The following is a 25,792-nucleotide window of genomic DNA, read 5'->3' on the forward strand; positions in this document are numbered from 1 at the left end:
GTAGAACTCTGGACAAGGGTAAGATTGTCCATGGTAATTTAATAATTGATAATGTACTTTTAGTTGAAAATCTACATTTTAACCTGCTAAGCATTAGTCAGATGTGTGATGCTGGATATACCGTAGAATTTCTTAAACATGCATGTTTAGTTAAAAATTCTCAAGGTAATATATTACTAACCGGAAATAGGTTAGGAAACATATACAAGGTAGACTGGAAAAGTTAAGTAGAACATCCTATTTGCATGGTAGCTAAAACCGATCAAACCTGTCTATGGCATAAAAGGCTAAACCATCTAAACCTCAAAACATTAAACAATATCCGCAGTAAAAAGCTAGTTGGAGGAATTCCTGATATAGTATTTAACAAGGATAAGGTTTGTTCAGCATGTCAAATGGGTAAACAAACTAAGTCAACCTTCAAGAGTAAAGGAAACATTCAGTCTAACCGATGCTTAGATCTTCTTCACATGGATTTATTTGGACCGATTAGGGTCACCAGCCTAGGTGGTATGCTTTACACTATGGTAGTTATTGATGATTATTCTAGGTATACATGGGTAATATTTTTGGCATCTAAACGTTAAACCGCATCAAATTTAATCACACTGCTTAAGCGTTTACAAAATGAAAAATCAACACGCATAAATAGCATTAGGAGTGATAGAGGAACCAAATTTACAAACAATACTCTAAATGCATTTCTTGATGAATCCAGCATCAGACACGAGTTGTCTAGTGCTAAAACTCTTCAACAGAACGGCCTGGCCGAAAGAAGAAACCAAACTCTCAAGGAAGCCGCAAGGTCCATGATAGCCGATTCGGGTGTTGCTCAAAAATTTTGGGCTGAGGCTATCAATACTACATGTTATACACAAAACCGGTCTTTGATCAACAAGTTTCACAACAAAACACCGTATGAAGTGTATTTTGATAGGATTCCTAACATTCGGTATTTTAAAATTTTCGGTTGTAAATGTTACATTCACATTAATGGCAAAAACTACTTATCTGCTTTTGATGTAAAATCAGATATTGGGATCATGCTAGGTTATTCAGCAGTTAGTAAAACATATAGAGTATATAATACTAGAACTTTAACCGTGGAGGAATCTCTTCATGTTGTATTCGATGAATCGGTTGAAAATAACACTACATCATCCTTTGATCTACACAACAGATTGGAATATAATAATATCCATTCTGATAGTGAAGATGAGATTTCGGTTTTCAGACAATTTGTCCATGACCAAGTGGGTGATAATGAAACACAGCCGGATCAAGCTTCCACACAGCAGGAAGCTGACACCTCGGTTCAAACTGAGGAAATCGGTCGGTCTGACACTACTGATCAGCCTACTGATATGTCTAGCCTTGATCAAACAAATGGTGATTTGGTAGACACTCCTGAACCGAATCTCAAAAGGAACACAAATCATCCTTCTGAGCTAATTATAGGTGACCCTTCAAAACCGGTCCAAACTAGGCGACAAATACTGGAGGAATACTTTAATTCCGCTTTCATATCCCAGATTGAGCCTAAAAGGGTGGATGAAGCATTGTCGGATCCGGATTGGATCTTGGGAATGCAAGAAGAGTTAAACCAGTTTGAGAGTAATAAAGTCTGGTACCTAGTCCCTAGACCGAAAGATCAACCGGTCATAGGAACAAGATGGGTATTCAGAAATAAACTCAATGAAGACGGTTTGGTTACGAGGAACAAAGTTAGATTAGTGGCACAAGGATACATTTTGAAGAATCATTTGCTCCTCTAGATAGGATTGAAGCCATTAGGATTTTTCTAGCATTTGCTGCTTTCAAAAACTTTAAAGTTTTCCAAATGAATGTTATAAGTGCATTTTTAAATGGTGACCTACGTGAGGAAGTATATGTTGAGCAACCACCCGGTTTTAAAAATGTTGATCTAACTAATCATGTATACCGCCTAAATAAAGCACTGTACGGTTTAAAACAAGCTCCTAGAGCTTGGTATGATACACTAACCGCATTTCTGTTACATCATGATTTCACCATAGGTTCGGTGGATAAAACCCTATTTAAATTTGAGAAAAAGGGGCATATTCTACTTGTTCAAATATATGTGGATGATATCATTTTCGGATCAACCGATCCTAAGCTATGTGATAAATTCTCAACCTTGATGACTAAAAAATTTTAAATGAGTATGATGGGAGAATTAAGCTTCTTCCTAGGCCTTCAGGTTAAACAACTCGAAGAAGGAACCTTCATCAGTCAATCCAAATACACAAAGGAACTTCTGAAGAAATTTGGGATGGATACATGCTCCTCCGCGGCTACGCCAATGAACTCATCAATCAAGTTGGATAAGGATGATGACGGTCAGGCAGTAGACCTAACGGTCTATCGAGGAATCATCGGTTCACTTCTATACCTGACAGCAAGTAGACCGGATATACTATTTGCAGTCAGGGTGTGTGGAAGATTCCAGGCTAATCCCAAACAGTCTCACTATACAGCCGCTAAGCAAATCCTGAAATATCTAAAGGGAACCCCTGAAGTCGGTCTGTGGTATCTGAAGGACTCATCCTTTAACCTTACAAGTTACTCTGATGCACACTATGCAGGTTGTAAAGTTGATAGAAAAAGTATCAGCGGAACATGCCAATTCTTAGGTGACCGGCTTGTGTCATGGCACAGCAAAAAGCAAACATCGGTTGGTACGTCAACCGCAGAAGCTGAATATCTGGCAGCTAGAAGCTGTTGTTCACAACTCCTATGGATTCAACAACAACTAAAGGATTTCGCTATCACCGCCGAAGAATCTCCAATTTTCTATGACAATACAAGTGCCAAAGCAATCACGTACAATCCGGTTTTACACTCTAGAACCAAGCACATCGACATAAGGCATCACTTCATTCGAGAACATGTCATGCTGAAGCGTATTCGGCTGGAATACGTATCAACAGATCAACAAGTAGCCGATATCTTCACAAAACCTCTGCAGGAAGCTAAGTTTTCTTACTTCAGAAATATCCTCGGTTTAACAGATATTAATCAACTCATTTCTTAAACTTTTAGCTTCTAAAGGGAAAATCGGTTCGGACAGACAAAACCGACAGTTCTTCCTAAAATGTCAGAAACCGAATTTACCATCGTATTTATTGAAGAATCACTTCGTCTATCAGTTACAGTAAACCGACCAGTTACTTAGTGCCTACACTAATTAACTGCATAGGGACCAATGACTGAAAACCGACCGGTTTGAATATAATATACTCTGGATTATTTGGCTTCTGAACATAAATGGAACAATTGTCTGTGTTTAGATGTATTTGTTCTGAAAAGATACATTTTCAAAACAAAATAGTCATACCTCAAAAGACATGAAGATATGATATCTTTCACCGTCCATGCCTATGACTCACACCTTAGGCTGTAGACATACTTAATTCATGCAAATCCTTTTATCCTATGGTTAATAGACTAAATCACCTGATACCCATTGGATAATACCATTCACCTATATCATCCCTCAACTAATATATAAGTTAGGTGAACATCAGACAAATTATCCACAATATCATCTTATCATCTCACTAAGACAAAAATGTCTCAGTTCCAAAATATTTTCCAAGTTGATTTTGATTCCACTCAAGGGATAGAACACTATGAGATATTCAAAATGATCAAATCTCTAGAAGACATCGGTCTGAAATACTTCCTAGATGACAAACATGTCATCTTCCCTGAGACCGTAATCGAATTTTTCCATAATGCCAGGGTCTTCCGTGGTACTCCGTACTTTGATACCCTCATCCAATCAAGGGTTGGAGGAACTGTGTTTGACTTTTCCGAGCGTGATTTTGCTCGGTGCTTCGATCTTTCGAAGCAAGGTCTTACCGATCTGAATGTTTCGGCCGAACTAAAAGCCGAAATCTCTTTGAACTTCTCTCGCTCGAACCGTCCGGTCAATGACCACGGTGCTCGGTCATCATTGAGGGCTGAATACCAACTTCTCAATGACATCATCGGTCGGGCCATCCTGGGAAAGGATGTCACAAACACCTACTGCGCCACCATCTTCAATATCATGACCGCTATCACAACTGATACTCCGGTCAATTGGTCCAGGCTGATGTTCGATGTCCTGATCTGGATGATCACCACTCGTCATACCGGTTTCATTCCCCAGCTCAGCTCCCTACTCATGGAACTCGGGGTTCCGCTATGTCCGAGCGAGGGGCTGAACCAGTCCCAAGTCGTGACCAAGGAATCTGCCGACTCCTTCTATGAGCGATTCGAGAAAGCCTGGAAGAAGAAGAACTGACACCTTACCAACTTCGGCAATTAAAGTCACTCCTTCAACAACCGGTCATTTTGTTGTACGCACAGGTTGTATTGTGTTAGACTTTTAATTATGACTGAGTCTTTCAAGTTCTTTAATTCAAGAAACAGGTTCTTGATGTTCGGGACCGATGGTGGAATTCAACACTCTAGCGCAGCGGACATAGAATTAGAGGAGAATTCGAGGTTAGGGAGAGAAGAGCCGAGGGGGAGGAGAGAAATACCACTAGATTACACCTAGCGGTCCAAGAAGGGGAGGAGGGCCGAGAGATAACTTAAACACCAAGTTCCAAAATATCAATTCATAGCCCAAAAAGTGGGGCGGGCATCAGCATTTAAAGAGGCTGGTTTACCCAAAAGTATTCGGTTACAACAAACTTTCAAAATAACAGAATTCAGTTCAAGAGAAATAAGAGAGAAAAGTAAACAAAACAGAATTATTCCATAAAAAACATAAACTAGCCCATATGGACACTTGGGCCGAGAGACGGATGCATAAAATATTTTAGGACCGAGGTTTTTGATGAGAAGACCGTAACATAATCTCCCCCTTCGAGGTTCGTCGCCCTCGACGAAAAGAACGTGGACTGATGAGCCTTTAATACCCATCTTCAACTTCAAAACTATTGCTTCGGCCGGGCTTCGGCACATTCAGCAAGGGTCGTAGCATAAGACCGTATTTTCTCAAAAAAAATTCGGCAGAATCGCTTGAGTAGTGGAACTGGCCGGGTCCTTGCGGTCTTTTGCGCTGCCAGGTCGCTTGCTACTCCGCCCATGTTAGGAATTTCTGTGCACTTAAGGTCGAGTTTTTCAGTGTTTAGAGCTGGCCTTGGTTGCTGCAATGTCCCCAGAGCCTGATGCAAAAATAGTTTCTTCCAACTTCGATTAAACTCCATACTTGGCTCAAAAATCCAGGCCAAGTCTTTTTCCCGAACCAGCATAACAGCAGCATCGAATGAGCCATAGCTTCTAATTAGATTGTTAGGAATATCTTCTAAGGTCATTGCTGCGAGTGAAACAGTTTGGCCTTCGGGCTTACTCTTTACCTGCATTTTGGCAGCAACAATGTATTCATCTAAGGTCTTTTCCAGCTGGTTTCCATGCATCAAACTGGCCTGCGACCGAGGAATCCCTTTTAGGACCGTGGTTCTGTCTTGCTTATCATAGGATAGGGTCAGCTTTTCAAAGTCCCAAGAAGACGGGCCTAGAGTAATCAGCCATTCAATTCCCAATATAATATCATATCCGTCCATGGAAATTACCTTCATTTCTGTTTGGTATTCATTTCCTTCCATCGACCACTTTAAGTCCTTGCAAACACTAGAACATAACACATTAGACCCATCAACCACTCTAACCGATTGCACCTGGGTTGCTATGCTTTTGTGGTCTATTTTCCCCAAAATCCTGCTATTGATAAAATTGTGGGTGCTGCCTGTATCGATCAAGATCACCACCGGCAGGTTCCCAACTTTGCCAAGAATCTGGAGCGTTTGGAAGGCTTTAGACCCGGTCAAGGAATGTAAGGATATGGCTGGTTCATCCCTTGAGCCGAGCAATGAAGGTAGATCATCCAAAACAGGTTCTTGGTCAAGTTCTTGATCTTCTTGATTGGCCGAGACCATAAATAACTTTGATTTACACCTATGGTTTGGTTGCCATTTTTCATTGCAAGAATAGCATAGGCCCTTCTTTCACTTTTCATCCATTGATGCTGGGTCTAGTTGCTTAACATGGCCCTAATTTGCATTTGAAAAAGACCCATATGATGAATTCTTGAAGTCGATATTGGTGCTCGGCCCGGCTGTGTTGATATTGGACGGCGTGGGCAGCAATGATGCTTCAGCGCTGTACAGGTTATCACTGCTCATTAAGGACCGATATGTTGCTTCTTGGACTTTAGCCATGGCCATGGCTTCATTTAAAGAATCTGGGAATCGCAGCCTGATGCAGTTTGCAATTTCTTCCCTTAGACCGGACAAATAATAATATATGACATATTCTCTTGGCATGCTGTAGAGCTTTTGAGAGATCGACATGTATCGCAGATTATATTCTTGAACCGACCCAACCTGTTTCAGATTCATCAACTGTCTCATTGGAGTGTCGTGTATAGAGGGTCCGAATTGTGTCATAAGATCTCTCTTGAACACATCCCAAGATAAGGCTTCCATATGATTTCGGTTTTGAAGATATGACCCGTACCACATTCTTGCTTCGCCGGAAAAATGAATGGGGGCGATTTCTAGTTTAGTGGAATCCGTAGTTTTGTCCACCCTAAAAAATTGCTCGGCAGATATTAGCCAGCCCTCGACATCCGACCCATCAAACCGAGGAAAATCGACCTTGGTTAGCCGAGTAGGAGGAGCATAGTGTTGTCGCGGTTTTGGCCAGGGTGCGGGGGTCTAAATGGTGAAGGACCGTGGCAAGAATTATCATCATATGGTCTGTGGCGGGGTTCTTGCAGGTTTCCAGATGCCCCGCTCTCAAAGGCTGCCATTCTTTCTTCAGTCGCATCAAATCGTCGGTCTATGGCAGCTTGCATCGCGGCTGTTTGTTGGGACATGTTTTCTATAAGGGCCTTGAGCGCATCCATTTCCGATTGCTGGCGAGTTTCTACCATGTTGAGAATCGGCCAGCTCTGATACCAAGATGTTAGACTTTTAATTATGACTGAGCCTTTCAAGTTCTTTAATTCAAGAAACGGGTTCTTGATGTTCGGGACCGATGGTGGAATTCAACACTCTAGCGCAGCGGACATAAAATTAGAGGAGAATTCGAGGTTAGGGAGAGAAGAGCCGAGGGGGAGGAGAGAAATACCACTAGATTACACCTAGCGGTCCAAGAAGGGGAGGAGGGCCGAGAGATAACTTAAACACCAAGTTCCAAAATATCAATTCATAGCCCAAAAAGTGGGGCGGGCATCAGCATTTAAAGAGGCTGGTTTACCCAAAAGTATTTGGTTACAACAAACTTTCAAAATAACAGAATTCGGTTCAAGAGAAATAAGAGAGAAAGTAAACAAAACAGAATTATTCTATAAAAAAACATAAACTGGCCCATATGGACACTTGGGCCGAGAGACGGATGCATAAAATATTTTAGGACCGAGGTTTTTGATGAGAAGACCGTAACATATTGTTATCCTACTAAATTATGATCCCTTACGGTTAATCTATGTTTCTTTCAGTTTATTGTAATTCCTTTTCCATTAATGAAAACTAACTTTGAATTCCAAATACATGGAAATTACACAAACTTAGTTACTTCCCAACTAGATTCTCAGCCTCGGTCTTCGCAACCGGTCAAAAAGTAACCCCTTCCCAAGGCGTTTTGAAACCATAAATATTCCCAGCATTAATGAGACAAAACGGAATATCAACATTAAATGCTCAAACTTTCCCTCCAATTTCAAATCTATTAAAGAAACCTCTCCTTCTCACTCCGACACACTCCCAAACATCTTGTAATTTTTCAATTTCTCTCTCTCTTCACAAGATTTGAAAAATGTCTCATCGCACTTTAAGGAATTATATATGCATCGACTTCGACTCTGTCCTCAACATGGAGGATTTTGAAGTAAGGGAGATACTTTTTGAATCCCTTGACGAAACTGGTGTTCGCGGTTTCCTCGAAGAATCCGGACCTCTATTTTACCTAGAGGTGTTGGAATTTTTCGATAATGCATCCATGCTCGGTGATGCCATTGTTTCAATCGTGAAAAACAATATCATTCTCCCCGAGAGTGGACTCGCCGGAATGTTCAATCTGCCCACTGAAGGTTCTCCGACTTCCCATCCCGAGTGGGCAGTGCAGTAGTTGACTATGCTGAAATGTTCTCCGGAACCGAAGTGCCGGTGGAGAATCACGGCCTGAAAACCAGACTCGCCCCTCACATCCAACTCCTGCATAAGATCATCAACTGGTCGATCATATGTCAATCCCCAAACCAAAACTATTACAAGAGGACTTTTGATATGATGACCTACATCGTTAGCAACACCCCCATCAACTGGGCGTCGGTCATCTTCAACAACTTGAAGACCATGGTCGAAACAAAGAGAGGTTTCGGCTATACTCCCCACCTGATCCGGGTCCTTCGTACCTACATTCCAAATCTTGGACCGGGTACACCGGTGAATCTTTCGAATGTCCTCAACGAGGAGGTGGTGGATGACAAACTTTCTAAAATGATCGTTATGTAATTTTCTCTTTCTTTTGTATACTCCAAACCGATCTTTGTATCGGTGTCAATCATGACTTTCTTCTTCAATCAAATGATCATTTAAATTACTAAGTTCGAAAATCGATTCAAAATCACAAAGTTAAAATATCGGTTTAAATGCTCAAGTGGTTAAAATCGATTACCGCTTCTCTAAATCACCAGTTAAATAACCGCCTCATAAATAACCGGTTACACTAAATCACCGCCTCCTTGATCAACGGTTAATGAATTAACCGCTCAAAGAATTACCGCCTTAAATAAATTTCCCGCTCAAAGCTTCCCGCCCAATTATTTCCCGCTCAATGTTTTCCGCCCAATGCTTGCCTCATTTTGGAGGGAAATTTCCCGCCCAGTCTTGATGTGACGGTTCGCGGCGGTTTACATTCCTATCCACGACTATAAATATCCTCATCAGTCATTTTATCTTCTTCTTTCGCGAATCTGCTTTCTCTCTCTAGCACTCAAATCCTTCCTAAGCTCTCAATCTCTCGGTCTTTCCAAGTAAAAATGGGTCGCAAATTTGTGCTATTCACTCACATCATCCAAGTAGATTTTGAAGAAATTCGATCCAACGGATCGACGGAGGCTAAACGGGTGCTGGATCTTATTTCTGCCTCTGGTCTTGAATACTTTTTGAACGGACTGTTCATTTTGTATCAAGACGCGGTCATGGAATTTTTCCAAACCGCCGTACACAGTAAGGGTGTTATATCCGCAACAATTGGCGGTAAACCGTTCCAACTTACAAAAGAATCGGTTGCTGAAGTTCTCCGATTACCGACAGAGGGGAGCGACTTCTCAGTTCTTACAGACGAGGATGCATTCCATGCGGTTTGCTGCGATGTCTCGGATACCAAAAAACCGATAGCAGTGTCCGGTAAGAAAACCTCCCTCAAACCATAATATAGGCCACTTTGCGAGATTCTCTCAAAGTCGGTTCAAGGAAGAGGAGGAAACTACGATAGCCTCACACGCTCGAAGATTGAGATGATAGCCGGTTTAGTCAACGGTATTAAAATCAACTGGGCAAAGGTAATTTTCTCTAACTTATGTGAGATGGTGGATCCATCTTCAAAACGGTCGTGGGGATACGCCGTTCCACTTGGCAAGATAATGCGCCACTTCAACGCCGAAATCGGCCCGAACGTTTTCATTCCTACCAGCAAAATAATTAAATCCACCCACTTTCTGAAACCGGAGGACAAACCGGGCAGGACAAAGGTCTCCGGCAGTAAAAAGACCCGAAGGAAATCACAGCCTAGAAAGAAAAAGGCTCCGGCGGGTGAAAAATCCGGAAGCAAGGCAGCTCCGCAACCGTCCGGGTCGGCTAATATTCAGGCCGACACCCCCAATCCGGAGAACTCCTCATCTAGCTCCAGTCGGACTCACTCCAACAACACCGAGGAGAATCGGTTAAAGAAAGGGAAAGGGAAGATGGTCGAAGAACAACCGGCCAGAAATGATGATGTTGAAACCGGTTCGGGCAGGCAACCGGAAAGACTTGAAACCGCGGACGAAAACATTCGGCAACTGGGAGAGGAACTCGTCTCCCAAATATTAGATCAACTTTACGATCAGGCTCACGCTGCGAGGGATGTCTATTTTCAATGGGCTCTGAATCGGCAGGAAATCCTTTATGCCGACATGTTATCGGCGCATCCCGCCAACCAGAGGTATAAAAAGCTGATTGAGATGGAGACGGTGGTGCTCAACCTTACAAAAGCTAAGAGCATGGTGACCGCTCTTCGAAGAGGTAAGATGGTCGAACCGCATGCCAGATTGATAGAACTCTCCGACCACGTTCGTTATGTTCGTGAAAAACATATCCCTGGGACGGAGGAATCCCAGTTCGAGGCCTTAGTGCTGGAAATGCTAACGGCTAAGGAACGGGAACTGACCGATGAGTTGGCACGGTTAGAATCGGAACCCGCTCACCAAGAAGCGTCACTCTTTTCCAGATCTCATCACGAAGGTGAAGGCGGTTACGAATTTAACGGCGGTCCGACTCCAAATGAGGTCGAAAATATATCTACTCCACCGGAACCCACGGTCAACGACATTGAGATCGAAACGGGTACTCCGCTCACCAATCTGCACGGATCTCCACAAACCAACAATGCATCGGTGCCTGTTATAACCGAGGATAAGGTCAAGGACATAATCGAGGAATTTGTCAATGACGCCATCATGCTGTGGCAAAAGAAAATAAAGGAAAGAACGACGAAATCCTTCCGGTTAATTGAGTCTACCGATGAAAAGCTGAACTCCGCGGTTCAACGGCTTACGGTCGTTGAAGACAACTACGGCATGACCGATCAACTGTTCAGCTCCACGATCCAAAGAACGTCAAATCTGGAGACCTGTCTTGCTCACACCAACCAGCAGGTCGGTTTAATAGATCTACAGCTGATAACAACAGATCAAAGGCTGACAACTATTGAAGAGGGTCTGTCTCAATCCGATGTCCAGGCCGGGTCCATACTTGAAAGAATGGCAACGCTTGAAGAGAAGCATGCCCAGACCGAAGCCGAGCTAAAGGCGGTCTCCGAACAGCTGGCGGAGATGATAGCGGCAAAGTTGGCAGCCGACAAAGCGCTTGAAAAAGCAAATGAGATCGCGGCCCAGAAGATTCAAGAGGCCGAAGACGAGCGAGTACGGCTTCAAAAGGAAAGGGAACAGGCGGATGCAGACCTGGCCCAACATGTCCAAAGAGTAGAAGATGTTGCACCGGAACAAGCGGTTCAGGAAAATGAGGCTGCGGCTCGGCTACTCAACCAACAGCTGATATTGGAAGATATCGACGATGCACATAAGATATCGAAGACGGCTACTCCATCAATCGGACCGGTCACCAGAAAGAGAAAGGGCTCCAAGAGGGAAGCGGCTAAAAAGCTATTGGACGACATTGTTGAACAGGTTACTGCTCCTCCACTCAACCCGGTTTCACAAGAGGATGAAGAACTCGAGGAAGAGGCCATACCGCCGCTCAAAAGAACGCGAGGTCTCAAAGCGATTCCACTCAGATCGGTTCCTTCACCGGTCTCACCATTCACTAGGACCTCGGGCGGTCAGGGATCCTCCTCCAGAGTTGGCGCTGATCCCTGCAATCTGGGAAAGGGAATGATGACCGACTACCTACGGGAAAAATCCATGCCTAAGAAGAGGGAATAGATGTTTTAATTATATATTGCTTATGTTAATATATTTTCCACTTATATATATATATAAAGTATTTTTGGAAATCGGCCTACAATTTAATTCTTACATGGTTTTGAATATTTTAAATAAAATAAACAAAAAGGGAGAAATTGATAAGATAAAAAAAAAAATTTAAAGATAAAATTTTTCTCAAATTTTTCTAAGTCATTTTCCAAAAATCCGGCCAAATAAACTTTTAAAACAATCGGCCTACAATTTAATTCTTACATGGTTTTGAACATTCTAAATAAAATAATCAAAAAGGGAGAAATTGTTAGATAAAATTAGACCGGTTAAAATAGAACTTAACAAAAACAAACTTCATGTGCAGGAACGGTTAAAGAATCTAACCGGTCAAGTAATCCAACCGGTCAAGAATCCAACCGATCAGGAAAACAAGACCGGTTAGAAGACAAGGCAAAAGATGTAACCAAAACCGGAAGTCATCCGGTTAACCTGAAGCTATGAAAAACCTGAAGTCATCCGGTTAACCTAAACAACCGGTGGACATCCTAAACCGAAATGCATCCAATCGGAAAACCAATGAAGAAGCTACTTAGAGAAAGAAGCCAAGAACATCAAACTAAGTACAATCTACAAATCGGTGCAAATAGATATTTTAAGTATCTGCGAAAGATGATACCAAAGGAACAGACTGTAATATTGCCATATCCATACAAGTCTGAAGATACTCTGCAGGCTACAGAAGACCGCCTGAAGAGATCTTTCCATTCTGGGATAAGTTAGAGGCGCAACCTTCCAGGTGCAGGCAACTGCAAGCCGACAGTTGCTACATCAAGTAAAAGACAAACCTAGCCGGTTTGACCTACGCACTGGAAGCCTAAACCGTCAGGTCTGAAACACTAAACCTTTGCTCAACCAATCAGATTCAAGGAGAAGAAATGTGACCGTTGGCATATTTCACCTATAAAAGAAGGAGCTGAAGAGGAGTAAATGCAGTTCTAGTAGTTACAACAACCCAAGTTATAAGTTGCGTTTATCTCTCTAAGATTAAAAAGCTCAAGTGTGCATTTGAAGTAAGACTACAATTTCGGTGAGATTTGTACGAGTGTTTATCGAGCAGCAAATAAGTCTCGATCGGATATTGTGTATTCCTTAGTGAATATCCTTCTCACGGTTTCGAGAAGAAGGGGTGACGTAGGAATTTTATCTCCGAACATCCATAAAAATCTGTCTTGTTATTTACTTTCTGTCGGCTCTACGTTTTAACCGATTTATACTAACCGACTCATACCGCCCTAACCGATTAAACATTACTTAAACCGATTTACTGAATCTCAAACCGACCCACTAAACTCCAAACCGACTTTATCCAAATCCGGCCTTATTCATCCCGTGTGCGTGTTGCTTCATTCTGAAACAAACCACTTCCGCACTTGAACTCGGTTCAAGGGTTTGTGACAGCCTGTGTAGTATTGAAACTCGGTGTTAATCTTTAACCGGATTAAACACCAACCGTTGAGTGAAAAGTGCTAACCGTCCAGACCCCGGTTCCCCAGCCCGACCTAGATCCTAACACTTCACTACCCGGCGGTTTGGGTACCGTTGTCATCTCTAACTTCAGCAGTACTAGTTTCGCCAAAATTTTCCATCATCTTTTCAGTTAAACTATCATCATTTTTTAATTTTATTTTATAATTTTCAACACTCAAATTTTATGTAGTTCCTTTCTTGAAATAATTATTAACCTTCATAAATGCACTCTCCTCAATTTTGAAAATCAACTAATAAAATTCATTTATGAAACATTCAAGACATGTACAAAATTTGAGAAATTATTTATTTGGACACCACAACAAAAATGACTTTCGGCGACGCTTAAAAAGACTTCTGCCAATTTTAAAAGCGTCACCTAAAACATTACCGACACTTATTCTTGCGTCGCTAGAAGCATGGTGGGCGCAAATTTTTACCACGCTTATTTAAGCGTCGGTACAAGCGTTGCAGAAAGACAAAAGTTTTTACAACGCTTATTTAAGCTTTGGTAACATTAAACAAACATCGCTAAAAGTCTATTTTATTTTTAAACTATTTTTTTACCAATTATTTTAAAATTTGTTTTTTTCTATTTTCATTTTAGATGTTTTTTTATAAATTAAATAAAAACACCAAAATTTCAAATATAATAAATAAGACTTAAATAATTAATTAAAAAGAACATTAATTAGTTAACTTACAACTAATGAACTATTTATTTAAATAAAATGCATTAAATTTCAAGTAATTAGCTCCCATATATAAAAGTCTCTTAAAACTTTACTACTTTTTACCTACATAATCCTGTAAAGATTTATTTCTATAACATATCTTGATCAATCTTTACACTTGAGCACATACACTTGACGATCTCTACTAGAATAATATCACATTTGATTTACCAGTTTTTCAGAAACTTCACAAGCTCTAGTTCACCTTTAAATTTCTTCTTTTTTCAGAGTATGCAACATAATTTAACATCAATTGTCAAAAGCATCAATACTACTGACTCCAATACCAGAAATACCACAATTTCCTGCTCATTTCCTGCAATTTTTAACATCATACAAAGATAATTTTTGAAAATACAAGCCTAGGAATTACATGTGTAGATGTCATCATGTTTGAGTTCTCCCTACCATTAAAAATTAGACACATAAATTGCATAGATTTGGAAACAATAATTGGTTTAAGTTTACCAATAGTTATTTTCTATGAGCTCATCCAAGCTAAGATTTTTAACATGCAGTGAGCCACCAGTGCCCATCAAACTACAACCTTGTAGCGTAAAAAACGAGATTCAGATGTAAACAGAAGAGAAAAGGAACTAAGATAAAAGCTTTTCATACTAAGTCAAGAAACATAAACATATTCGGTAACTAATAAAATCACATGTCATTACCATGTTAAATGATACCATTCAACTAAGTCAATAATGAAAAGGTCCTCTCTACAACTATCAAAATAAAACCTTGAGCCAAGCGCCACATCAACAATACCATCCCAGATTGCATATACTGTAGAAAAATGATAAATAGGTCCAATGACAATGAATAAACAGATAAAAGATAAAATAATTCACCATATATTTGTAAGAACATACTAAGCGTAAACAAACAGTTACCTCAAGACTAATTTCATAAGATGCAATAAATGTTAAGACAAATGTTCGCAAAACACTTCGATAACATGCAACTGGACTCTAATGATTAAAGCAAGCAGATGTGAAACTTCCATAAAAGACTATATAGTTGGCAAGACAGAAGCATATAATGAAGGTATGGTTTTGAGCAAAGCATACAGGATATATGGGAACTAATAATTAATGTGAGAACCATTCGGTATCTCACTTTCCATGAAAATAATTTAAGGATACATTACAACTTCAAATGCTTAACGAAGATAGCCAAGATGATCATTTCCTGCAACAATATTAGGCAGCCAAATATAGCATATCATACTAGAAAATGATCACCTAAAAAGTTTTTATTCATTTGGAGTAAGCCAACCTCTGGGTGAACCCATATTTCAGCACATTATAACCTTAAAAACACTTCAGAAACTAATGAACTCTCTCATATTTTATATACCAAAAAATTCTTCTTTTTCTCCGATGTGGGATAAATGTCATATTAACATAAATAAATATATGAAGTCTGATCAAACTCTGCACCACAAATCTCAATATTAATCCTCCATCTAACTTTATCTGGTCTTCATCACCTATCAAAAATTTATATTAACATGAAATCAAAATATGAAGTTGGATAAAACTCTCCATCACAAATCTCAAAATCAATCTTACATTTCACTTCATCTGATCTTCATCACATAACATATGAGCAATCAGTGAATCATTTACAACATTCATCGGTATATGAAAATAGAACTATAGAGAATGGAAAATAACTCAAAAAAAGCAGCAGCTAGAAGTAGTGTCATTCATAGCAAGACAAACACAAAATACAGAAGCACAATAAGTAATGCACAAACCAACTGGCAAAATCACCTGATATGAATCAGCAACTGATGCTAAGGCTGTCAAGGCACCTTCTTGTACCATTTGTTTACCATTCTTAGCACACACAACATTACAACAAGAGGGAATTGGTTCATTAACATTATGATTTGTATGTTTACATTGTGCTAATTCATATTTGTCTGTATTAAATAACAATAAAATTAATAACAGTATATAATACTTGTATTCAGAAATACCTGCAAAAGTATAAGCAGTTTGCTGACCAACCAGTCCAAATATGGTGTCAAAATGTCCAGGGTACAATTATAACTACAATTGAGCAGTGTTGAGATAACATGTGTTCCTATATAAAAAAATAACAAGATATAGAATCTGGTAATGTAAAATTAGATTAACACCTCAAAGAATTTCCCCAGCTCATGGAATCAACTACTTCAAACCATCATCCAATGGATAGAAACTCATTAAAGAACTAATGCACAAAAGTCGCAAAGCAAATTTCATGCCTAAAAGTCACATAAGCAGAAAGGCCAAAAGTTCAATGTCAAGATTAAATACAAACCTGTACACGAGGATTCTGGAAATCATCCATTGTTGAAGCTAAAGCTGGTAGAACATGTTGGTGGTACTAAACTTGCTAGGAAACCATCCTCAACCTTAATCCCAATAGTATGTCTTGATTGAAGACCCTCACAATAGTCAAACAACAGGCGCGATGGAAGTAAAAAATCAGAAAAGGCGATAATTAATTTACCTAAAAAACACATGTACGAGCAAACCAAAGCCACAATCTCTATCCATAGATAGTTTACAAAATAAAGCGGTTAAATGAAATCGAAGGAGATTGAGGGAGGGAGATAACTCACAGTAGGAAAACGAGTGTCGAGCTTCTTCTTCATAGAGTCCTATTGGGGATCTTAGAATCGAAAAGTGGAGATGAAAAAAGCAGAAGACAAACCCTGATATGGCACAGATAAACGCGACAAAAGATAGTAAATCGGGCCTAATACGATTCAGGCTGATCGATGACTCTCTTCTTCACGGTCTGTCGTCTCCTTCGTCGTGCACAATTTTAAACTTCAAAATGAAAGATTGTGAAGAGTCAGAGCGGAGACGATTAGGTTAGAAATGTATTCTTATGTTGTACAAAGAAAATGAGGATAGTTGTCTATTCTACACAAAAATGAATCGACAAAAATGAATCAATCTATGAAAGGGATAGAAAGTAAGGATAACCTTCAATGGAAGAATAGAGTCTGAGCTGATTGATGAAGAAAAGAGTCCTTGAGCCGCTGCAATGGCTGTGAAATGAAAAATAAAGAGAGAATGAAAAGTAGAAAAGTAAAATTAGGGTTTTTAAATTAATAATATAATCTTTAAATATATATATATATATTATTTTTAACTTTATTTAGTTATTTATTATATTAATATATACATTTATAAAAATGAGTAATTAAATTTTAGGTAAATTTTTTGAATAAACAATATATTTATATTACCAAATTTAAAATTTAAATTTGTTAAATATTCTAGAATATATTACTTTTTTTATTAAATATTAACATTTTTATATATGAATTGAATTTATATTATTTTAAATTTTATATTTTTTATTATTAATGTTGTTAGGATCTAGGTAGCCGCTGGAGGACCGGGGGTTGGACCGGTTAGCGGTTCTCACTCGAAGGGTGGTGGTTAATCCGGTTAGAGATTAACACCGGGGTTTCAATACTACACAACCTGTCACAAACCCTTGAACTAGGTTCAAGCGCGGAAGAGGTTTGCTTTTAGGTTGAAGCGATACACTTATATGATAGGCAGAACCGGTTTTGGATGATGAAGGTTTGAGATTTGGTGGGTCGGTTTCGGTAATCTGGATATTCGGCTTAGATGGGATTAGGTAGGTTGGAGCGGTACAGATCGGTTCGATAATGAAATCGGCAGACAGTAAATAACAAGACAGATTTTATGGATGTTCGGAGATAAAACTCCTACGTCACCCCTTCCTCTCGAAACCGCGAGAAGGATATTCACTAAGGAATACAAGTACAATCCGATCGAGACTTATTTCCTGCTCGATAACTCTTTTACAATTTATACCGGAATTGTAAAACACACACTTTAACTTTAGCACTTAGGCTTTCTTAGAACAGCACAGTCTTATCACTTGTAGAATAAATGCTCTTAGAATTTCTCACTTGTTTCACTGTATCTTACTTGTTCCTATATGTCTCATCTTTACTCTTCTTCAACTGCCCCTTTTATAGGTGAAATATGCCAACGGTCATATTTCACTTCCTTGAATCTGATTGGCTGAGTAGAGGTGCAGAGGTTTAGTGATTCAGTGATTCAGAGCCTGCGGTCATCTTTTCAGACCTGGCGGTCTGTCTCAGACCTGGCAGTCTGTTCTTCCGGTGTGTAAGACAGACCTGCTAGGTTTGTCTTTTACTCAATGTAGGCACAGTCTGTTAGACAGTTGTCTGTACTTGGAAGATCTTCTTTCTGACTTATCCCGAAGTGGAAAGATCTTGTAGGACTGTCTTCTACAGTCTGCAGACTTTCCTCAGACTTGTATGGATATGGAAGTGTTCAGTTTGTTCCTTTGGTATCATTCTCACCAGATACCCGAATTGTCTTCTTGTACTTGTCGGTCATTTGACTTAACCGGATGGCTTCCGGTATGGGTGATATAACCGGACTTCTTCGGTTATTCCTCTGCCTTGTGGCTGATCGGCTGTTTAATGGTTCCGGTTTTAAGCTTTGGCCGATCCTTTCTTTGTGCGGTCATGTTCCAAGTATTCTTGGTCGGTTTACTAACTTGACCGGCTAGTTTTCTTTATCCGGTTCTTTTGTTTGTCCGGTTCGGTTCCTTGTTCCTGCATGGAAAGTTTATTTAAGTTAGGTTTATTTGAACCAGTCTGATTTTATCTAACAATTTCTCCCTTTTTGATTATTTTATTTAAAATTATCAAAATCATGTAAGTTTGCAACCGTAGGCCGGTTGTTTTGTTTGTCCGGATTTTTGAAACTGACTTAGGAGAATTTTTCGAAAAATTTTGAGAAAAATTTTGGAAAAGTCTTATCTTTTATCTTATCAATTTCTCTCTTTTTGATTATTTTATTTAAAATTATCAAAACTAAGTATAGATGCAAAAGATGGCCGGTTTCAAAAATAGCTTTATATATATGATAGATAACCGAAAATAACATAATATATAAAAATACTAAGACAAGTAAAGGAAAGAGAGCCCCTATTCCGAGTCCGAGAAGTCATATATGTTTCACTTTTTCTTCATCGGTTACGGTCGACTGGCCGGTTCGGAGACTCGTTGTCTTGTAGACCGGGGCTTTAGGTGTTCTTCATCCTCCTCGTCGACTTGAGGAACCTGCTGCGGCGTACTCCCAATGACGGTTTCAGTAACCTCATTGAGCAGGTCGGCTATTTGGGCTTTCTTTGAAGGTTCCCTCTTTCGCTTTGTCGGAGCTGAAACGGAAGAGGCCGCCTTTTTCTTTTTATTGTCGTCTGCGAAGCCTTCCAGCCTCCGTCTTTCCCTTTCTAACCTCGCAGCATCCTTCGCAGCTTGAGCGGCTGCCTTCTTTGCAAGTCCTGGGAACTTGGCCTCTGCCCTTCGAATTCGCTCGGCTTCCTCTTCCTCCTCGGTGAGTTGCGATTGTCGCGGTGCCTCCTTCTCTTTACTTGCTTCGGCGTCCAGCTCATCCTGGACCTTTTTAGCCGCTTGGGCATCAGCCTCTACAGCCGCGGTATCGGCATTTATCTTAGCTTTCAGCAGTTCGGCAACTTGTTCGGAAAGCGCCTTGAGTTCGGCCTCGAGACCCTCATATTTCTTCTCAAGGTCGGAGACCGTTCGAGTGTTGTGTCGACCAGGTCGTTAGCAACCTCCATCAATCGTTGATCGGTCTCTCTTTCAAACCGGTCAAAGTTTTCCTTTAACTCGGAGGTCGTATCCTCCAAAATTACGGTTCGCTTAAGATGTTTGTTGCGCAGGACCGCCTCTTCCTGTTGATCTTCATCAATTTCTGAGAACCGGTCATGTGTTCTATCTAAAAGATACCTTGTGGTGTTGGCGAACTTGAGTGCCGAGCAAACGGTTCTTTGGAATTTCTCCTTCAAAGGGAGAACCTCGGAGTCTTCGAATTCTTGAAGCCGGCTCTCAACCCATTCCTTCGTGAAGTCTGATTCGGAGACTTCCGGTTGCGCAAGAGGGGATTTCCCGGTGAGATGAGGATCCGCCCTTTCGTCGGATTCCTCTGTTGCCGAATTCGCCCTTGGAGGTGTTGGGCAGTGATCCGGACTTGTATCAATCCGGGGAGCTGTATAGACCGGTATTTCCCTTTGACCGTACATTGCTTCCAGCCGGTCAATTTCTTGAATAAGGTCTCCTTTGGCTTTTTCAAGTCTTTCCAACACCAGCGGTGTTAAGGTGTCTTCCGGTCCCACCTCTTCGAACTTCGCCGTAATCTTCCGGATGCGTATGGTTAGCTTCCGTAGTTGTGCTCGTGGTTTTAAGAGGTAGGTTCGGTGTAATGCCTCTTCAATGGTATCGGATTTTGTGATATCCATGACCACGTCCTCCACTCTCTTCAGTCTTTGGATGCATTCCACGTCTGTGTAGCCCGGTAGGATTTGCCTATAACGTTTGCCGAACCGGTGCTCATGCCATTCCAGGTATAACTCCTCAATCGTCTCGGCTCGCTTTTTAATGCCTTTTAGGAGTTTCAGAGCTACCCTATCGGCCTCTGCTTCTTCGTCCTCCTTCTCTTCTTCGTTACCTCTTTCGTGACCGCCTTCGTCACCACCTTCTTCACCATCCTCTTCACCGCCCACGGTGGTCTCAGGATTTGCGTTAGGACCAGCATTATCGGGGCTCTGGCCCGAATGCTCTTCTTCATCGGCCGATCTTTCGTCATCGGTCTTTTCTGTATCGGTTCTTTCAGAAGGGGAAGTCGACTCGTCCTCCTGCGGCGGTTCCGAGAAAGTTACTTTCTCTTTTCCTTTGCTTTCGGCCTTTTCTTTGGCTGGGGCCGCTTCCTTGTCGGTTGCCTTCTTTCGGCCACCTGTGGAGGGGGGGGCCGGCTGCTTCCTTTCCAGGAATTGTTTGGATCGGATCAGGATTCTTGAGGAGACGGTGACGCCGGGACCGATGTTGAGATTGTGATGAAGGAAGATCTTACCGAGAGGAACGGCGTATCCCCAAGACCGGTTTGAGTCCGGTTTCACCATTTCCATTAAGTTGTGGAACACTGCCTTTGCCCAGTTAACCTTTGTTCCCTCTATCAGGCCGACCAGCATCCTGATTTTGTCCTTTGTTAGTCTGCTATAGTTTCCTCCCCTTGCCAGAATCGCTCTTGCGAAGATATCACAAATTGGAATATACTCCGGTTTCAATGTTGATTTGCTACCGGAGACCTTTATCGGCTCCTTAGACGCCGAGAGTATTTGGCAGGCTGCCTCAAAGGAAATGTGGAATAAATATAAATACCCGTCAGGTTCGGGGTCGGATAGTAAAATGGAAATCGGGTACAGAGATTAGTACTTCACTACCCAGCGGTTTGGGTACCGTTGTCATCACTAACTTCAGCAGTACTAGTTTCGCCAAAATTTTCTATCATCTTTTCAGTTAAACTATCATCATTTTTTAATTTTATTTTATAATTTTCAACACTCAAATTTTATGCAGTTCCTTTCTTGAAATAATGATTAACCTTCATAAATGCACTCTCCTCAATATTGAAAATCAACTAATCAAATTCATTTATGAAACATTCAAGACATGTACAAAATTTGAGAAATTATTTATTTGGACACTACAAGAAAAATGACTTTCGGTGATGCTTAAAAAGACTTCTGTCAACCTTTAAAAGCGTCGCCAAAAAAATTACCGACACTTATTCTTGCGTCGCCAGAAGGATGGTGGGCGCAAGTTTTTACCACGCTTATTTAAGCATCGGTTCAAGCGTTGCAGAAAGACAAAAGTTTTAACAACGCTTATATAAGCTTTGGCAACATTAAACAAACGTCGCTAAAAGTCGATTTTATTTTTAAACTATTTTTTTACCAATTATTTTAAATTTGTTTTTTTTTCTATTTTCATTTTAGATGTTATTTTTTTATAAATTAAATAAAAACACCAAAATTTCAAATATAATAAATAAGACTTAAATAATTAAATAAAAAGAACATTAATCAGTTAACTTACAATTAATGAACTATTTATTTAAATAAAATGCATTAAATTTCAAGTAATTAGCTCCCATATATAAAAGTCTCTTAAAACTTTACTATTTTTTACCTACATAATCCTTTAAAGATTTATTTCTATAACATATTTTGATAAATCTTTACACTTGAGCACACACACTTGACGATCTCTACTAGAATAATATCACATTTGATTTACCAGTTTTTCAGAAACTTTACAAGCTCTTGTTCACCTTTAAATTTCTTCTTTTTTCAGAGTATGCAATATAATTTAACATTAATCGTCAAAAGCATCAATACTACTTACTCCAATACCAGAAATACCACAATTTCTTGCTCATTTCCTGCAATTTTTAACATCATCCAAAGATAATTTTTGAAAATACAAGCCTAGGAATTACCTGTGTAGATGTCATCATGTTTGGATTCTCCCTTAAAATCTAACATCACACTTTGGTAACATGTCAGCCTCTATTTGAAATTAATAACTATAATTCAAAAGATAAGAAATAAGTACACTCAAGATGCAGATTATCATAGAAGGAAGAAGGAAAAAATTATCATAGGACAATAAGTTTTTATCAAACTGAAAATAGTTGCAGCCACATTTAGCCTACAGGAAAAAAAAGCTATCATCTAACAAAATACCAAACCATTAAAAATTAGACACATAAATTGCATAGATTTGGAAACAATAATTGGTTTAAGTTTACCAATAGTTAATTTCTATGAGCTCATCCAAGATAGGATTTTTAACATGTAGTGACCACTAGTTCCCATCAAACTACTACCTTGCAGCGTAAAAAACGAGATTCAAATGTAAATAGAAGAGAAAATGAACTAAGATAAAAGCTTTTCATACTAAGTCAAGAAACATAAACATATTCAGTAACTAATAAAATCACATGTCTTTACCATGTTAAATGATACCATTCAACTAAGTCAATAATGAAAAGGTCCTCTCTACAGCTATCAAGATAAAACCTTGAGCCAAGCGCCAGATCAACAATACCATCCCAGATTGCACATACGGTAGAAAAATGATAAATAGGTCCAATGACAATGAATAAATAGATGAAAGATAAAATAATTCACCATATATTTGTAAGCACATACTAAGCGTAAACAAATAGTTACCTCAAGACTAATTTCATAAGATGCAATAAATGCTAAGACAAATGTTCGCAAAGCACTTCGATAACATGCAACTGGACTCTAATGATTAAAGCAGATGTGTAACTTCCATAAAAGATTATATAGTTGGCAAGATAAAAGCATATAATGAAGGTATGGTTTTGAGCAAAGCATACCCAAGAAACATCCCATCAGAACCATTCAGTATCTCACTTTCCAAGAATATAATTGAAGAATACAACTTCAAATGCTTAACGAAGATAGCCAAGATGATCATTTCATGCGTACTAGAAAATGCAAGAACATATTATGATCACCTAAAGGCTTTTTATTCATTTGGAGTAAGCCAACCTCTGGGTGAACCCATATTCCAGCACATTATAACCTTAAAAACACTTCAGAAACTAATGAACTCTCTCATATTTTATATACCAAAAACTTCTTCTTTTTCTACGATGTGGGATAAATGTCATATTAACATAAAAAAAAAATTACGAATTCTGATCAAACTCTGCACCACAAATCTCAATATTAATCCTCCATCTAATTTTATCTAGTCTTCATCACATATCAGAAATTTATATTAACATGAAATTAAAATATGAAGTTGGATAAAACTCTCCATCACAAATCTCAATATCAATTTTACATTTCACTTCATCTGATCTTCATCACATAACATATGAGCAATCAGTGAATCATTTACAACATTCATCGGTATATGAAAATAGAACTATAGAGAATGGAAAATAACTCAAAAAAGGCAGCAGCTAGAAGTAGTGTCATTCCTAGCAAGACAAACACAAAACACAGTAGCACAATAAGTAATGCACAAACCAACTGCCAAAATCACATGATATGAATCAGCAACTAATGTTAAGGCTGTCAAGGCACCTTCTTGTACCATTTGTTTACCATTCTGAGCACACACAACATTACAACAAGAGGGAATTGGTTCATTAACATTATGATCTGTATGTTTACATTGTGCTAATTCATATTTGTCTGTATTAAATAACAATAAAATTAGTAACACTATGTAATACCTGTATTTAGAAATACCTGCAAAAGTATAAGCAATTTGCTGACCAACCAATCCAAATATGGTGTCAAAATGTCCAGGGTACAATTCTAACTGCAATTGAGCAGTGTTGAGATAACATGTGTGCCTGTATAAAAAAATAAAAAGATATAGAATCTAATAATGTAAAATTAGATTAACACCTCAAAGAATTTCCCCAGCTCATGGAATCAACTACATCAGACCATCATCCAATGGATAGAAACTCATAAAAGAACTAATGCACAAAAGTCGCAAAGCAAATTTCATGCCAAAAAGTCGCATAAACAGAAAGGCTAAAAGTTCAATGTCAAGATTAAATACAAACTTGTACACGAGGGTTCTGGAAATCATCCATTGTTGAAGCTAAAGCTTATAGAACATGTTGGTGGTACTGAACTTGCTAGGAAACCATCTTCAACCTTAATCCCAATAGTATTTCTTGATTGAAGACCCTCACAATAGTCAAACAACAGGCGCGATGGAAGTAAAAATTAGATAAATCGATAATTAATTTACCTAAAAAACACATGTACGAACAAACCAAAGCCACAATCTCTATCCATAGGTAGTTTACAAAATAAAGCGGTTAAATGAAATCGAAGGAGATTGAGGGAGGGAGAACGAGTGTCGAGCTTCTTCTTCATAGAGTCCAATTGGGGATCTTAGAATCGAAAAGTGGAGATGAAAAAAGCAGAAGACAAACCCTGATATGGCACAGATAAACGCGACAAAAGGTTGTAAATCGGGCCTAATACGATTCAGGCTGATCGATGACTCTCTTCTTCACGGTTAGTCATCTCCTTCGTCGTGCACAATTATAAACTTCAAAATGAAAGATTGTGAAGAGTCAGAGCGGAGACGATTAGGTTAGAAATGTATTCTTATGTTGTACAAAGAAAATGAGGGTAGTTGTCTATTCTACACAAAAATGAATCGATCTACGAAGGGGATAGTGTTAGGATCTAGGTCGCCGCTGGTGGACCGGGGGTTGGACCGGTTAGCGGTTCTCACTCGTAGGGTGGTGATTAATCCGGTTAGAGATCAACACCGGGGTTTCAATACTACACAACCTGTCACAAACCCTTGAACTAGGTTCAAGCGCGGAAGAGGTTTGCTTTCAAGTTGAAGCGGTACACGTGTATGATAGGCGGAGTCGGTTTCGGATGATAGAGAATTTGAAGAATGGTGGGTCGGTTTCGGTTATCTGGATATTCGGTATGGTCAGTATGAAGTTGGTTTGGAGCGGTATGGTTAGGTTAGTCGGTTATGTAATGAAGCCAACAGAAAGTAAATAACACAAGACAGATTTTATGGATGTTCGGAGATAAAACTCCTACGTCACCCCTTCCTCTCGAAACCGCGAGAAGGATATTCACTAAGGAATACAAATACAATCCGATCGAGACTTATTTCCTGCTCGATAACACCCGTACAATTTACACCGAAATTGTAATCATACTTAAGCTCTCAATCTTGTAGAGAGATAAACACACTTAATTTATCTTGTCTTGTGTCCACAATTTACACCTCTTCAGCTGCTCCTTTTATAGGTGAAATATGCCAACGGTCATATTTCACTTCCTTGAATCTGATTGGCTGGTCAGCGGTGCAGTGATTCAGTGTCTCAGACCTGCCGGTCGT

General features: G+C 39.5%; 1 protein-coding gene and 1 long non-coding RNA gene across 2 annotated transcripts; both read right to left on the reverse strand.

Annotated features, from left to right (window-relative positions):
• Positions 1 to 15,195: 15,195 nt before the first annotated feature.
• Positions 15,196 to 16,075, reverse strand: LOC124911192. Its single transcript, XR_007096595.1, has 3 exons — positions 15,968 to 16,075; positions 15,759 to 15,824; positions 15,196 to 15,472 (listed from the first exon to the last, which is right to left on the reverse strand). It is a non-coding gene; the product is annotated as an uncharacterized LOC124911192 (long non-coding RNA).
• Positions 16,076 to 19,033: 2,958 nt separating this feature from the next.
• Positions 19,034 to 24,418, reverse strand: LOC124913267 (calponin homology domain-containing protein DDB_G0272472-like). Its single transcript, XM_047453863.1, has 6 exons — positions 24,348 to 24,418; positions 24,151 to 24,257; positions 23,926 to 24,093; positions 20,974 to 21,200; positions 19,633 to 20,829; positions 19,034 to 19,579 (listed from the first exon to the last, which is right to left on the reverse strand). Exons 1-6 carry the CDS (start codon positions 24,416 to 24,418, stop codon positions 19,034 to 19,036), a joined length of 2,316 nt encoding a protein of 771 aa, XP_047309819.1.
• Positions 24,419 to 25,792: the final 1,374 nt, after the last annotated feature.

This window comes from Impatiens glandulifera, chromosome 8, assembly GCF_907164915.1.
Source record: "Impatiens glandulifera chromosome 8, dImpGla2.1, whole genome shotgun sequence".
NCBI lineage: Eukaryota > Viridiplantae > Streptophyta > Magnoliopsida > Ericales > Balsaminaceae > Impatiens > Impatiens glandulifera.